General features: G+C 33.8%; 1 protein-coding gene across 1 annotated transcript in view; it reads right to left on the bottom strand.

Annotated features, from left to right (window-relative positions):
- The window catches only part of TRHDE (thyrotropin releasing hormone degrading enzyme), a 427,626-nt gene that overhangs the window by 195,697 nt on the left and 218,018 nt on the right, over positions 1–13,911 (bottom strand). Inside the window, exon 6 of the mRNA XM_037846765.1 lies at positions 1,974–2,111. Within this exon, the coding sequence (XP_037702693.1) occupies positions 1,974–2,111 (138 nt within the window). The remainder of the gene's footprint in view (positions 1–1,973; positions 2,112–13,911) is intronic.

Raw genomic sequence — 13,911 nt, forward strand, 5'->3', positions numbered from 1 at the left:
TTGAATGAAAAAAGCCAGACAAAAAAGAATGCACAGTGTATAATTTCATTTATAATATCTCTAGAAAATGCAAAGTAAACTGTTTGAACAGAAGCAGATCAATGGAGGAAGAAGGAGAGATGGGAGGCAGGGACTACAAAAGGCATGAGATAACTTTCAGGTTGATGGATATGTTCATTAACTTGATTGTGGCAATGTTTTCACAGATATATACATGTTAGCAGAATATAAGAAATTGTACCTTTATACGGTGCATTTTATTGTATTTCAATTGTATCTCAAAATAGTTGTTAAAAAAAAAAAGAAAGAAAAATGTTCCTGAGAAGTCTTCATTAGAAATAGGTGGATCCTACCATTATTTGAAAACACGCAGTAAGGGCACTATTTCCAACGATATTAAAGCATAGAGATAAATGGTTAGAAACAAGAGTCAGTATCCATTATGGTGGAGGTTCTGAGCATCATGGTACAGTACCCTTATTTTTCACATTTGTAAATTTGCTAGCCTCTGCACCCAAACATAGGGGAGGTAAAATAATAATCAATGTATCTTCATTCTTTCCCACTCTTTTGATTCTTAAGCATCTTCAATTGATTCAAACTTGCCCAAATCTATGGGATCTTGAATAGATATCACATATTTGTGAAAACATATTTATAACCTATTAAATCAAAAGAACATTTTCCTGATTGCATTCATGCTGAAGTAAAATTAATAATTATAAATAGTCTTTTAGAATTGGGGGTGAGGGAATAATAACTACAGACATGTCTCTAAATTAATTTCAAACTATCTTAATAAATTACACTGTGCTATATTTAAAGAATCAATACAGTTGGTTAAACTGAATGTAATCAACAAAGCCCAGTCAAAACACTCATACATAAAATTAATACCTATTTTAAATATGCCATTTTCTAAACTTTCACTTGTTTTTATAAACATAAAAAGCACCCCTTTCAGGCAATGTAACGATCAGCAGTTAAAAAAGACATTTTCTCTTAACGATTCATATCTTTGCATATAATAACATACAATAACTACTAATCTTTGCAATAGTCATTACCTGAGTGCAAAACCAAATATTCAAGTTACCACAACCAAGGACTCCTGATTATTTGACCTCAATTTTTTAAATAGGAATATCCTTTTATAGCAAAAATCATATTAATAATGGTTTTTAGAAAAAACTTAAAACAATAAGTTAATAAATTATATAGCCTCCTCAGTGAATGCAATTCAATATAAATAAAAGAAGACAGCAGACTTTAACCATAACTTAACAATTATTAAGTGTCTACTAAGTGTTAAACGCTAAGATGCACATTCTCATGTTAAAATTAGAACTAAGGGATAGAGAAATAGGAAAAATTCTAATCCAAGTAACAGTAAAAAGAGTACATCTATAAAGTATCACATCTATGTCTCGCCATTGGTCCAAAATTCTTCTTTGCCACCAAAGTCTGGTCTTCAAAATGCTATTTATTATGCTGATTATCCAGGAAACAAACTTAATCCCCAAAATGTCTCTTTAAATAATATTTATAAAATATACATGTTATGTCTCTGCCTATATCTATTTGCATTAGCCAATCAAATATTTAAGGGGTACTGGTGAAAAATAATTGTCACTATATAGGTCAGCTTTCTTATTAATAATAATAATAACTGGCATTTACATAACACCACTTGTTCAGCTATTTCATATCAAGTCTGCAAACATTTATTCATTAATACTTCCAATATTTCTATGCATTATTTAGCAAACATTCATCTCCATTTTACTGATTTATAAAGCAAAACCATAAATCATAAAATAACATGAACCTAGAGACTCTATGTTTTCTAACTCACGGTCCACTATTATCTGCTAGGAAGAAGAGAAGAATATAACAAATCTAGCAAGAAATAGTTTGACCACCTAGATGGAATGTGAAATATCCAATTGGCACTGGGTCTTATCTATTCCCACCTTTTTATATGCGATCCAGTCAAACACCCTGTCAATATCTGTTGCCTGCAGCACTTCCTGTGATACTGGATGGGAACTGGCCAAGCCGTCAAGCAGCATCACTTCATGCAGAACATCCGTCAGGAACCTCTGTTTTTCCTGCAATATAGTAGATGGGACAATATTATATGTGAGTCATAGTTAGGACAGAATGTATGTGACAACATAAACACAATATGTGTCACTTAATTGATGATGCTCATCAGTCTTACACGGTGACACTCACGTCTAAAGAGAACACAGTAAATAAAATGCCCCTTAAGTTTGAAATGAAGATGGCTGATTTGAGCACAACATGAAACAAAATTGATGGACTATAATGGGCTCTAAATAGATTTTTTTAAGAGTGGACTCTGCTTTAACAGAAAGCAAATTTGGACGGTATGCACATATTGAAAGTGACTAAAACGCAGGCTTGTTTGTGTATTTTACAATGTCAAGACTGCAGTTCCAATCCAAAATAACGTTTATAGGGAAGTTCAACATAAGAATATGAACTAAATTTCAGGGTTACAGCCCTATTTTGCATTTACACCATTTATCTCTAGGACCATTTGAATAGCTCATTCTGTCTCCGTGCTCCCACTCTCTCTCTCTCTCTGTTTCACACACACACACACACATTTATTTTCTGAGATAATTTTAAAAAGATACAAGTAATAAATGCCACTATTGACACTAAACTATAATATCTGTGGATACAGATATGAATTCAGGACAATGAATATAATGTGGCTATGATAAGAATTAATAATCTAGTACTGTTAAGTAGTGAAAATAGACAAAATCATGGGACTTCTATTCCATGCATTGTTGCTCCATTAGTGCTCACTCTATTGAAAGCTGATTTGGCTCTTGAAGTGCTGGCTCTTGAACCCAGCCACCATGGTGTGAGAAAACCCAGGCATCCCCAGGGAAAACATATAAGGAAAGCAACTGAGGCCCCCAGCCCTCCAGCCAACAGCTGCAGCTGAGCTCTCAGCGGAACCAACATCAGTTTGCCAGCCACCTGAATGAACTATCTTGGAAGAGGCTCCTCCAGCTGCATTCCATCCACCTCAGCTGACTCCAAATGGAACAGAGACTAGTTGTCCCCATTAAGTCCAGCCCAGACTACAGATTGCTGATTGCTCTTCCACCTCTGATACAGATTCTGATGCTGTGGTTGGATATTTAGAGGACATTATCATGGATGATGGGTTCCAGTTATTACAGAGAAATTTCATGGACAAGTATTACCAGGAGTTTGAAAACATGGGAGAGAATAAACTCACCTACATACCCATTTTTAACAAATCTATTTCGTTGGTAGAAATGTATATTGAGGAAGAGCTGCTGGAAAGGATTCCTGGATTTAACACGGCAGCTTTCACAACATTAAGCACCATAAAGATGAAGTGGCTGGTGATATATTTGACATGCTACTCATGTTTACAGATTTTCTGGCTTTTAAAGAAATGTTTCTGAACTACAGAGCAGAAAAAGAAGGTTGGGGACTGGACTTAAGCAGTGGTTTAGTGAGCAAATCATCTTCCAAGCTAGCTTCCAGAGCAATCTGCAGCACCAGCTCCCACCCAGGCAGTGGGATGGGTCTGGACGTCACCAGCACAGAGGGCTGGGTGGCTTCAGCTGATGCCAAGAGAGGAATACATCTTGTAAAGACTGTCCTGTGGCTCTTCACTAATATTAAGTATTGATGGGTTGAAAACAAAATTTCTTGACCCTCCCAGGACCTGTTTTTCCTTCTTGTTTTCACTAACCCTAGTACTCCACTCTCTCAGTTGCTTCTGGGAGAAGCCCTTCCCCCAGCATAAATGGAAGGTCAACAGTGTGGAGTAACCCATCATTATGAGCCCTCTCTGCCCCCAGTACCACAGCAGACTTAGCACAAATCTTCTGTGCACTCTCAGCTCTTTCACTTGGGTCAGAGTGTCAGTCCTTCAGCCCTACTGGTCCAGCTGGGTGGGTTTTCTACTTGAGAGTGTTTTTTCTGGGATGTTACTACCCCTGTTTTGAGATTTCTAGAGCTCCTATTATTATAGCCAGTCTTGGCCATGACAATCAAGTGAAAGAGACGCCCTTTATCTAAAAGCTACATGTGAAACTCAGCTTGTATTTCCAGTCCTTTTATCACTGTTTTCTGCTGGTCCTGCTATAGGCCCACTGTGTTTCTAGAAGCCTCTTTTAAGCATTATTTTTGAAAAAAATATTTTTGTAGATAAATATTCAGGCTAACCTAGTGAATCTAATCTTGAAATTTCCATGATTACCTACTTAAAGATCAAAGAATTATATGCTGTGTGCTTTTTAGACATTAGTGCTATGAAGGCAAAAATGTTTTCTACACTGGTGTTCCTAACTTACTGGGCACCAATACATGCAAGCTGTGTGTTGAACGTAAACTAAGAGGTATTCTTTACTTATGGCATGCTAAGTGTGTATATGCAGATTTGCTTAGAATCCTTTCTATATAAATCAATTTGTTAGGTTTTCAGTTGGGGTGGGTGTGAGTTTAGTAAAAAGCATGACTTTGCAAGCTCTGCAATTCCTTCTTCGTGTCAAATCTCTGCTACCAAGATGGTGTTCCACTGTTCTAGCTTAACATGAGTAGGAGGTAGCAGTTTTCATGGCCATCTGTCTGGCTTTGGTTTACTAAAATGTTTGGTGTGACATTACTGTCCAAAAAACATGTATGTCATGTCCCTAGAAAGAAGAAAAAACATGGCTTAATTCCCAAGGTGAACCTTTGAAAAAAATTTTAATTAAAAATTAAAAAATCTGTATTGCCTTTCCAAAAAATAAAACCAGAAAAAAGAAAAAGGGCTGATTTGTTTCGTTAGAAATAAACTGTAAAGCAACAATACTCCTCTGTTGCTTTCATTTTAAGAACCCCTCCTTGAAAGAAACAGCTTGGGTTTTTTAACAAAAACGCTGGCAGCTATTAGTCCTCCTGGCCTCCTGCCTTCATTGAGGGAGGAGTGAAAGAAAAAGAAGTGGCAAGAGATAACAAGGGTTAAATAGCCCCTAGATGGTAGAGATCTAAGATGTATCATTACAGAGATTAAAGACTGCAAGGTCCATATTGCTCTAGCTAATTCTGAGCTCACTCCTGGAGCCTCCTAGTTTTGAGTCAGAGATAAACTGTGTTATTTCTGAGCAAGCTGTAATTTCAAGCTGAGAGTTCACCAATCCTGAATTTAAAGAAATGGAAATGGAGAATAAATATGTTAAGTAAAGGATAGTTAACCAGGGCATATGTGTGCGTTTCTTTAAGTTTTGTTTTAAAGAAACATTTTTGTTCGTCACTACTCAATAATTTAACATGTTTAATCAATAATTCAATCAACTAGCCATTCAGCTATATGGTGAAAGGTTTATTTTCTAATATTTTTAATTGTCTACAGGCTATATATCTAAGCTCATCTATCTTCTTTTACTCCTCTAAGAGTTTCAGAGCAATGGACTGTGCTCCCTCAAAGAGGACCATGTAGCAATGACTGAACCAAACCTCATTCTGAATGCCCGAGGGCTGCTCCAGACCCTGAGAGACCACAGATGAGATGTTCAAACTTAGATTGAATTAAGTCACAAACATGACATAAATTTATGCTGTATTTCTTCTCAAATTGAGTTCCTTATTCAAAATGAATTCAGGAGAACAGAAATAGCCCTTAGAGTTTAATTTTTAAGAATAAAAGGATTGCTATTTACTTTGCTCATTTTAAGTCTACTAAAAAGCAGCAATCAGATCTTGGAAAGATCGTCTGGATTCACAGAATAAGGGAAAACCATATGCCAGTTCCAAAATAAAAACTTTAATGCTACTTTTAAGCAGGTATCCTGTTACTCAGGGAATTTTAAAAAGCACATTACAACTATTTGATATTGGAATTAATGGGCAAAACTATGAAATGTATACTTTTACTTCAACTTGAACACTGAATGCTTTTATTTATAAGATGTACCAAATTGAAGATATAATTACCATTCTGAAGAAGATAAAGTGATACTCAACTCTTCAAATAGTGATTGCCTGCTCCATTACATGTCAAATGAAACATCTAATCTGAAACCACAGTATAAAAGGAACTTTAAATTATGTTTTATTTGAATCCAAACTTTTGATATTTTTCAACAACAAATATATATTTAGCAATATTAAATTTCAGTAACCATTTCTTAGTCTGGTAGCAATGTCATTTTTAAAATGATATATAGTAAATATCTAAATAACATTAAAAATGAAATATAAGGTAAATTTCAAGAAGAAACTTTCATGTGTAAGGGAATATAAGTTATATGTGATATATCGCTGCATGCTTCTGGAGATAATACAAAAACATACCTTTGCCTACTCAGTAGAAATCCAATAAGCAGTGTTTAAATTTAGTACAGCTAAGTCATTAGCAAAAAATTCACTGTCTACATTTTTGAAGAGAAAGATATTGTATAATTGAGGAAAAAAAAAAGCTTATGTACACAAAGAGATTGAGAGGGGAAAAGGAAATTAAAAACCTGGCAGCAGGATAGTCACACAACCCAGAAGAGTACCTTAAATTGAATAGGGAAAATGAAATTCTAGCCAGAGACAAACCCAGTTTAGCAAAACTAAAAAGAGTTTCCAGGAGAGAAGCTACTAATATTTTACAAAGACCTGTGTCAGTATAAAATAAGAAATTAAGCTTGCCTGTCCCTGGCTGGGGCCCTATCATAATTATCATCATCATCATCATAATCAACATCAACAACAAAAATTAAGTATGATTAATTGCCTACTGTTTACCTGGGACTATGAAAGCTTAAAAATGAAGGTAAGGAAACCCTGGCTTTAATGTGAGATAAGAGAAAAACAAAACAGTTGGCCAGAGTGAATGATATAATGGTTTACTTTTAAAGATTAGGAATGCTAAAGAAATTTTAAGAAAAAAAATACCATAAAATAGAATTATTCAGAGAATTTTTAATGGAAGAGATGGAATTTGAAGAAACTTTAAATTTTGGTGTGTAGAGTGTGTGTATGTGTGTGTGTGTGTGTTTATGTGTAGGTGTGGAGTTTGAAGCTATATGTACCCCAGAAAAACATGTTCTTAAATTTAATCCATTCCTATGGGTGTAAACCCAGTATAAATAGGATCTTTTGATGAGATTTTTTCAGTTAAGGTTTGACCCACCAGAATCAGGATGGGTCTTCATTCCCCTTACTGAAGTCCTTAAAAAGAGAATGAAATTCAGACAGAGAAAAGTCATGGAAACAAGAAGATAAAAGCAACAAAATGTGAAACAGAAGGGATAGACTAGCAGGTGCTCGCCAAGTGGCAGAGGAGCCAAGGATCACCGGCAGCTGAGTTTAGGAATAAAGCATCGCCTTCATGATTCCTTGATACGGAATATTTTCTCAGCCTCAAATAGTAAGCTAATAAATTCCCATTGTTTAAGCCAACCCATTTCATAGAACTTATTTTAAGCAGCCTAGGAAACTAAAACTGAAGGGAATATATATTTGTGGTGCATGTTCAATAGTCTGTTTTCATTTTACATCTTGGTTAAGATAACCATGATACTCCAGTCTACCACTGTCATAAAAGCAGCAAAATAAGGCAAAATGGAGAATTTTGTAATCTGATTAAGAGAAGTTTTAATGTTAACAGTAACAATAAATCCAACCACCCTAATACACACACTACTTAGAGCTTTTGTATACATGCATGCATTTAAATAGTTCAAATAATCTCGAATGTACCATTTTATATTCTGCTATTTTCAAAATTACATTGCATTTGAATTTTGGGGTAATAATGAAAAGGCATTTCAGAAAAATGTGAGTAAATGCACTGAGTTTAGAATTAACACCATGGACAGGAAGAAAGCCACTGTTATTTTATTAATTCATGCATTCATTTAATAAATATATATTAAATTCCTATTCTATGCTAATACTGTGCTACATTTTGGGAATAGTAGCTAAAACATAATCCTTAACCTTAAAAATCTCAAAAGTAGAAACGTACAAGAGAAAGACAGATAAACAGTTAACTGTAGTATACTCTGATGCATGTTATGAAAACACAGAGGATGAAATGATTAATTATTTCAGAAAAGGCTTCCCAAGGAGATGACATTAAAATGGACTGTTGAAGGATGAGGGGTTACTCAGATGAATAGAGAAGCAGCTAAAAAGGGCAAAGGAAATATAAAAAAAAGCCACTCTGTTTGAATCCTACACATTATTAGGTTGAAGAATTTGGTCTCAATAAATAGGAAGCAGCAGTAATAATGACATAATAAAGTAGTATCTTAAGAAAATGATCTGTGGTGTGTAGGGTGGCTTGATGCATGTAGAGTTGGGAGATGGGATGTAGCTACTGTTACTAAGAGGGGATGTGATGATGATGTATTAGAACAAGGTGTTGCTGAAGGACTGTTAAATCTGAGAGATATTTTGAATGAAAAATCAACTGACATTGATGTTTTGGTCCCCTTAGTGAACTGATGGAGAGAAAGTACTCAATGACATGGCTTTTAGACTGATGGGATTTAAAAAAAAATAGGAAGCTACTAACAGAAAGGGGGAAAAGGGGAAAAAGTTTAATTTAGAGGACAAGCTAAAAAGATGAGTTTTAGACATGTTGCAAGGAAAGTGACATTGAACATGCCAAAGAGATGCGCTACTGGCAATGAACATACTAGCCTGGGTCTAAAATGAGGAATGAGTGTTAAAAATCTTTTGGCAGTAAATAGTTTGTATAGAACTATAAGTGAATTCTCAGAAAAAATCAACTCTTTTAAAAAATTATTTCTTACAATAGGAGCATTTCATATATTGGCATTTAGTAGTATATCTGAAGGGAATTATTAACACTTATCACAGAATATACCTGAGAAATTATATTCCTTGATGTCTCAAAATGAGTTCTGCCTACTCATGTCGGTCTGAGAGGTTAAAAGAGAATATGCCTGGTCTAGCCAAAGTCACTATTGAAAGGTAGGAAAATCTGCAAGGGAGGCTGACTAATTTTAGTGAAGAGCAATATTGGGCAGGCATTTTCACTTTGTTACCAAAGAAAGAAAAAGAAAGGAAAAAATCAGAGATGAGAGCCAACTCCAAGACAATTCAAGTAGTGGTGAGGTATTCACAGGCATGGAGAGAATGAAAAAAAATTTCTTAGGGCAGATCTGGGTTAGATCATAGCAAACTGCAGGACTCTATTTTCTAGGGAGGACGGATATGAACAGTGTTTCAGTATTCCTAGGAGAAAACAAATACACACTGCTGCAAAGTTGATGACAATGTACTAGATTGGAAGAAAAATGTCTGTCATTCACTAGCTGTATGATCTTGATCAAGTTACTTAACCTTTTCACATCTCAACATCCTCATTTTTAAACTTATTTTGCTGTGAATATTAAATAAGAGGATTTGTTTTACAAGTATTTATTGAGCACCTTCTATATCCCAGATGGTATGTCTGGTTCTGAGGGTAGAAAGATACAAAGATATGGACCCTAAATCAAAGATTTCATAGTACTTGAAGGAGAGACAGAGATAAAAACAAAGTAGGCTCAGGGTATACTGTGACTACACAGAGAAGGCTCTGATTTGTTCTACCTAGGAGAGTGCACGGAAATCTCCCAAGGTGATAGTTTGAGTTCAATTGTTAATGATGATTTGAGTATCCTAAGAGGATGCAGCAGAAAAGGGCATTTAGGGCAGAAAGGAATATGTGAAAACCTGAAATGACACAGGCTTGAATGGGAGATACAAAGATATCTGGCATTGCACGGTTGGCTTATTTTTGCTCTTGTTCTCCATGACTTATACAAATCATGGCAAAGTTTAAATCAGAGGAATATAATCAAACATTCTCTCAAGAAAGTCAAATGTATTGGGAGAAATATCCATCAGATTTCATTCATGTCTTCCAGTGATATGTGATCCGTGTAAATTTGTAATTATTATCTTTTGTAAACACAAAACACAGTGCCACATTTGAGAAATGAAAATACTTGAACTTCAAGTTTCTTATTACATTAAATAAAGAACATTATTCTGACACTTTATATTGTAACCCTAGTTTTTTCTTAGAGTTCTAAAATGTCTAAAAGTATATTAAACTTTACTCAGTTGAAAGTTGATTTACTTGGGAAATATTATATCATCATGTAGCAAACTAATATTTTACAAGAGCTAAAACATAAATTAAATAAAACTAATAGATTAAATAAAACTAAAGAGCTAGTCAAAATAAATCTTACTTCCATGTAGCCATGTACTTTAAAAATTGTCATTTCAGAAGCTCTCATTTAAAATACAAATGCTCAATATGTTAATATCCATTTTCATGTGTACCTGGTTAAAGCAGTCCATTATGATGAAGTTAAACCTGTGTAAACACACACACATACAATACATACATGTATGTACTTCACCACTACTTGAAATGTATACATATATGTGTGTGTGTGTATATATATATAATCATTGAAGAACAATTTAAAAAATAACCATTAACATCTATAATGAAACAAGCGCTACACTAAAAATTTATCCCCGTATTTGTTTACAGAACTTATCACAAAAAGTGGTGCATGTAGAGAAGATTCCAGGAAGATCTCGAATGATAAAACAGTATTCTGTGATCTCACATAAGCTTTATATTAAGTAACCAGAATAGCATGCTCTGTAAAACATAATTTATTTTAAAATTCAATTGCATTTGATATACTGCTAAGCCACAAATTACTCTAATAAAACTCCTTTATCAAGGCATAAGCAAAAAATGAAAGTTTATTTCTTTAAGAATATTTTGGATAATTTTACAAGCCTCTAATAACCCCAAATAATTCTTTGCACATGGTTTTATGAGCTGTTCTACTCTTAAATATGACTAACACAGAGAAATTGGGTTAAATTGTGAGTATGACTACATCCTTCAGCTACCTTTTGTTTTGTTTGTAACATCCAAGCTGAATGTGTCACATTTCATATTATCCAAGATGTGATGCAGCTAAGGGAAAATGAAAGATGGAATATAAAATGTACTACATTATATACAACTGAATTCTAAACCTTCTGCAAACTTACTCAAGAATCTTTAAAATACAGCAATATTGATTTGGCAGAAGTAATCATCAGTCACTCAAGTTCCATTAATTATGGTAATCCTCAGTCGTACAGAGAAATCCTGAATGTACTTAAATAATGTCAGTCATGGTAATAATTATGAACAGATTCTCTATTTAAATACCTCATTCGGATTCTAGCAGCCCAAAAAAGTCACCATGAACAATCACCATATGCTGTGTGCTTTCATGTAACCCTCTTAAAGCATACACGTCATTTGGCTTCCCTTTATTTCTGAGGCTTTTTTGACACCTTTCCCTCTGTTTCCTTTCAAACATATAGACAAGGTAGATTCACATACTTTTAATCTCAGTATCCTTTTCTATTTCAATGAACTAGTTCCTAATATAGACATGGGGACTGTGATAATCTTTCACAAATTATCTCAACCTTCATTTCATAATTTTTTATTTTGTAGTCAGACTTATAATTGAGTACCTCATGCATGATACACTTTGGATTAAATGCTGAGAAATAATGGTAAGACAATCTCTTAACTTGGTGAAGAGTATTGTCTAGCAGGGTAAGTGTTCCATCTGTCCTTTGCTAGTTAACACGAACTCATTCCTACTCTTCTAGAGTGTCATCTCAGAATCCTGTCCAACGTTTCTAAGTTTCTGAAAGATGATATCTTCTACAAACATTCATCTTTTCAATAACCCTATTTCTGCTTAGGCACAAAGAATCTTTCTTCTATCTCTAGGTCAATTTTTTGACAAGCTGATAAGACATTTCAATAAAATAAAATTTGCCAATCATTTTTTGATACTTTCAAAAGTCATTTCTAACATCCATCACAAGGAGTCTCCAATATTTGGCAGACACAAATAAGAGGTGAATAGAGGCACTCTAATAGTTCATTGACGAAATGTAATTCAGAGTATTTTTAAAGGCATACTGATGAATCATCTTAGAGAGGTTCCATTTCTGTTGAAACAGAAATGTTCTCGTGCTGTGTCTGGTCTGGAAGAATTCCAAGGATGACCTCTCTTAGAATCAGCTCCGAGAAGTTATTAACATGGTTGCCAAGTGGCTAATTCGTTTTATGTTATTTTAATTTGTGAAGTAAATAATTCAAACCACATTAATTCTGCAAAAAATTTCTTAATAACTTGATGAATGAACTTATTAAATGGCACATTTTTATACTTTAATTTCAATATTTAATCACATAAACGGTAAGTTCACCAAAAAACTTAGCTTGACAAAAATTTTCACATTGCCAGATCATAGAAGTATTTTTCTTTCCAATGAAAAAAGCATTTTTTTTCAAATTTAAAGTATTTAATAACACATAGCAAAAACTCCAGCACAAAGTAACACATGAAGTATATCAAATGCCCAGCAAGTTAACCAATTCAAAAAGGAAGTTTCATTTTTGTCCCCAGAATCCTATATGCATGTGTGTATGTATAATTGCATCTCAGAAGTAAGCTATTATATATTTATAAAATGATTGTATAATTAGCAGAGAAAACCTTCACTATTCAGACTGCAAATCTGAACTGGAAATCCATTTACAAATTATAAAAACATTAAAATATTAACATTCTGAAATTATTCAGGAATGGATTAGGTGTTCTTGAAAGAATTATGCTCTGACAATTTCTTTTCTCTCACTAATTTTTAATATATTATTTATAATATGCTGCATTAGAAAACAGTTTTTGGACCCCTCTGTACTACCTTTACACTTAAGAAGCTACTAGTAACAATATTATCGGTAATAATTTTAGTAAGAAAAAAAGCTTGCCTTAAAACTATCCTGTGGCATAAATAGCACAGGTATTTTCATACAAATTTTGAAGAAATAAAGCCAAATAGCAATGTCAGAGGGCCAAAATTTTAATCCACTGAATGGGTAGAAAAAATGAATTGAACTTCATTCTGGGCAAAAGTAAGGTAACATTACTCTGACAAAAAATAATCAAATTAAATTGGTAAAACAGTTCTGTGAGAATTTGAGGGCAAAAAGATTTCATACTCATCTGAGAGTTTCCCCAACCCTAACAGAGAAGTTAGCAAAGAACGGGCATCCCATAAATGTTAAATAATGCAAAATGAATGAATCAATACAGATTAATCTATGGAAATATTTGGTAAATTACAAACCAAAAAGTGCTAGCAAAATTCTTAGTAACAAATAGAAAAATAGTAACTTGTGAAAGTCAAATTATTTTCAGAACTGGTAAGTGGTAGGACCAGTCAGCTCTCAAAAGGAGCCAAATGTTCCAAGAAAAGCTCTTTATTATCTTAGTAGGTCAATAAACTTTGTTGAGAGAGTTATTTTTTTTTAACTTAGTCATCACCAATAGTGTATCATGTTTCAAAAACCCTTTAAATTGGATCATTTATGTGGATAGTTAATCTGGGAATGTAATCAATGTTGAGTTTTGTTCTGAAGGTGTGCCTGCTCTTATCTTTAATCAGTCAACTTGGGGAATAAATGAAAATATTTAGATGAAAATACCCCCAGCACCACCTCCATCATTATCCATAACCAAAAGAAGGCAAATCTGATTTTTCAATACTTCTCTTCTAGGCAAAGCTGTAAAGCTTAGAAAAAGAAGCAGGTCCCAAAAGCAGAAGCGACCTGAGCCAAAAGATATATAAAATCTAAATGAAAACACTTGAACATTGGAACTTAGGTAAATCTGAGTTAACATTAGTGAATATGTTTACACCATATAATATAAAAATAATAATAGGAAGCTGAATATCCTTATTGTTTCATGACTGGATTAAACTTATGAAACCTACCGTGCCATATTTTACTTT

This window comes from Choloepus didactylus, chromosome 8 (genome assembly GCF_015220235.1).
Source record: "Choloepus didactylus isolate mChoDid1 chromosome 8, mChoDid1.pri, whole genome shotgun sequence".
Taxonomy (NCBI): domain Eukaryota; kingdom Metazoa; phylum Chordata; class Mammalia; order Pilosa; family Megalonychidae; genus Choloepus; species Choloepus didactylus.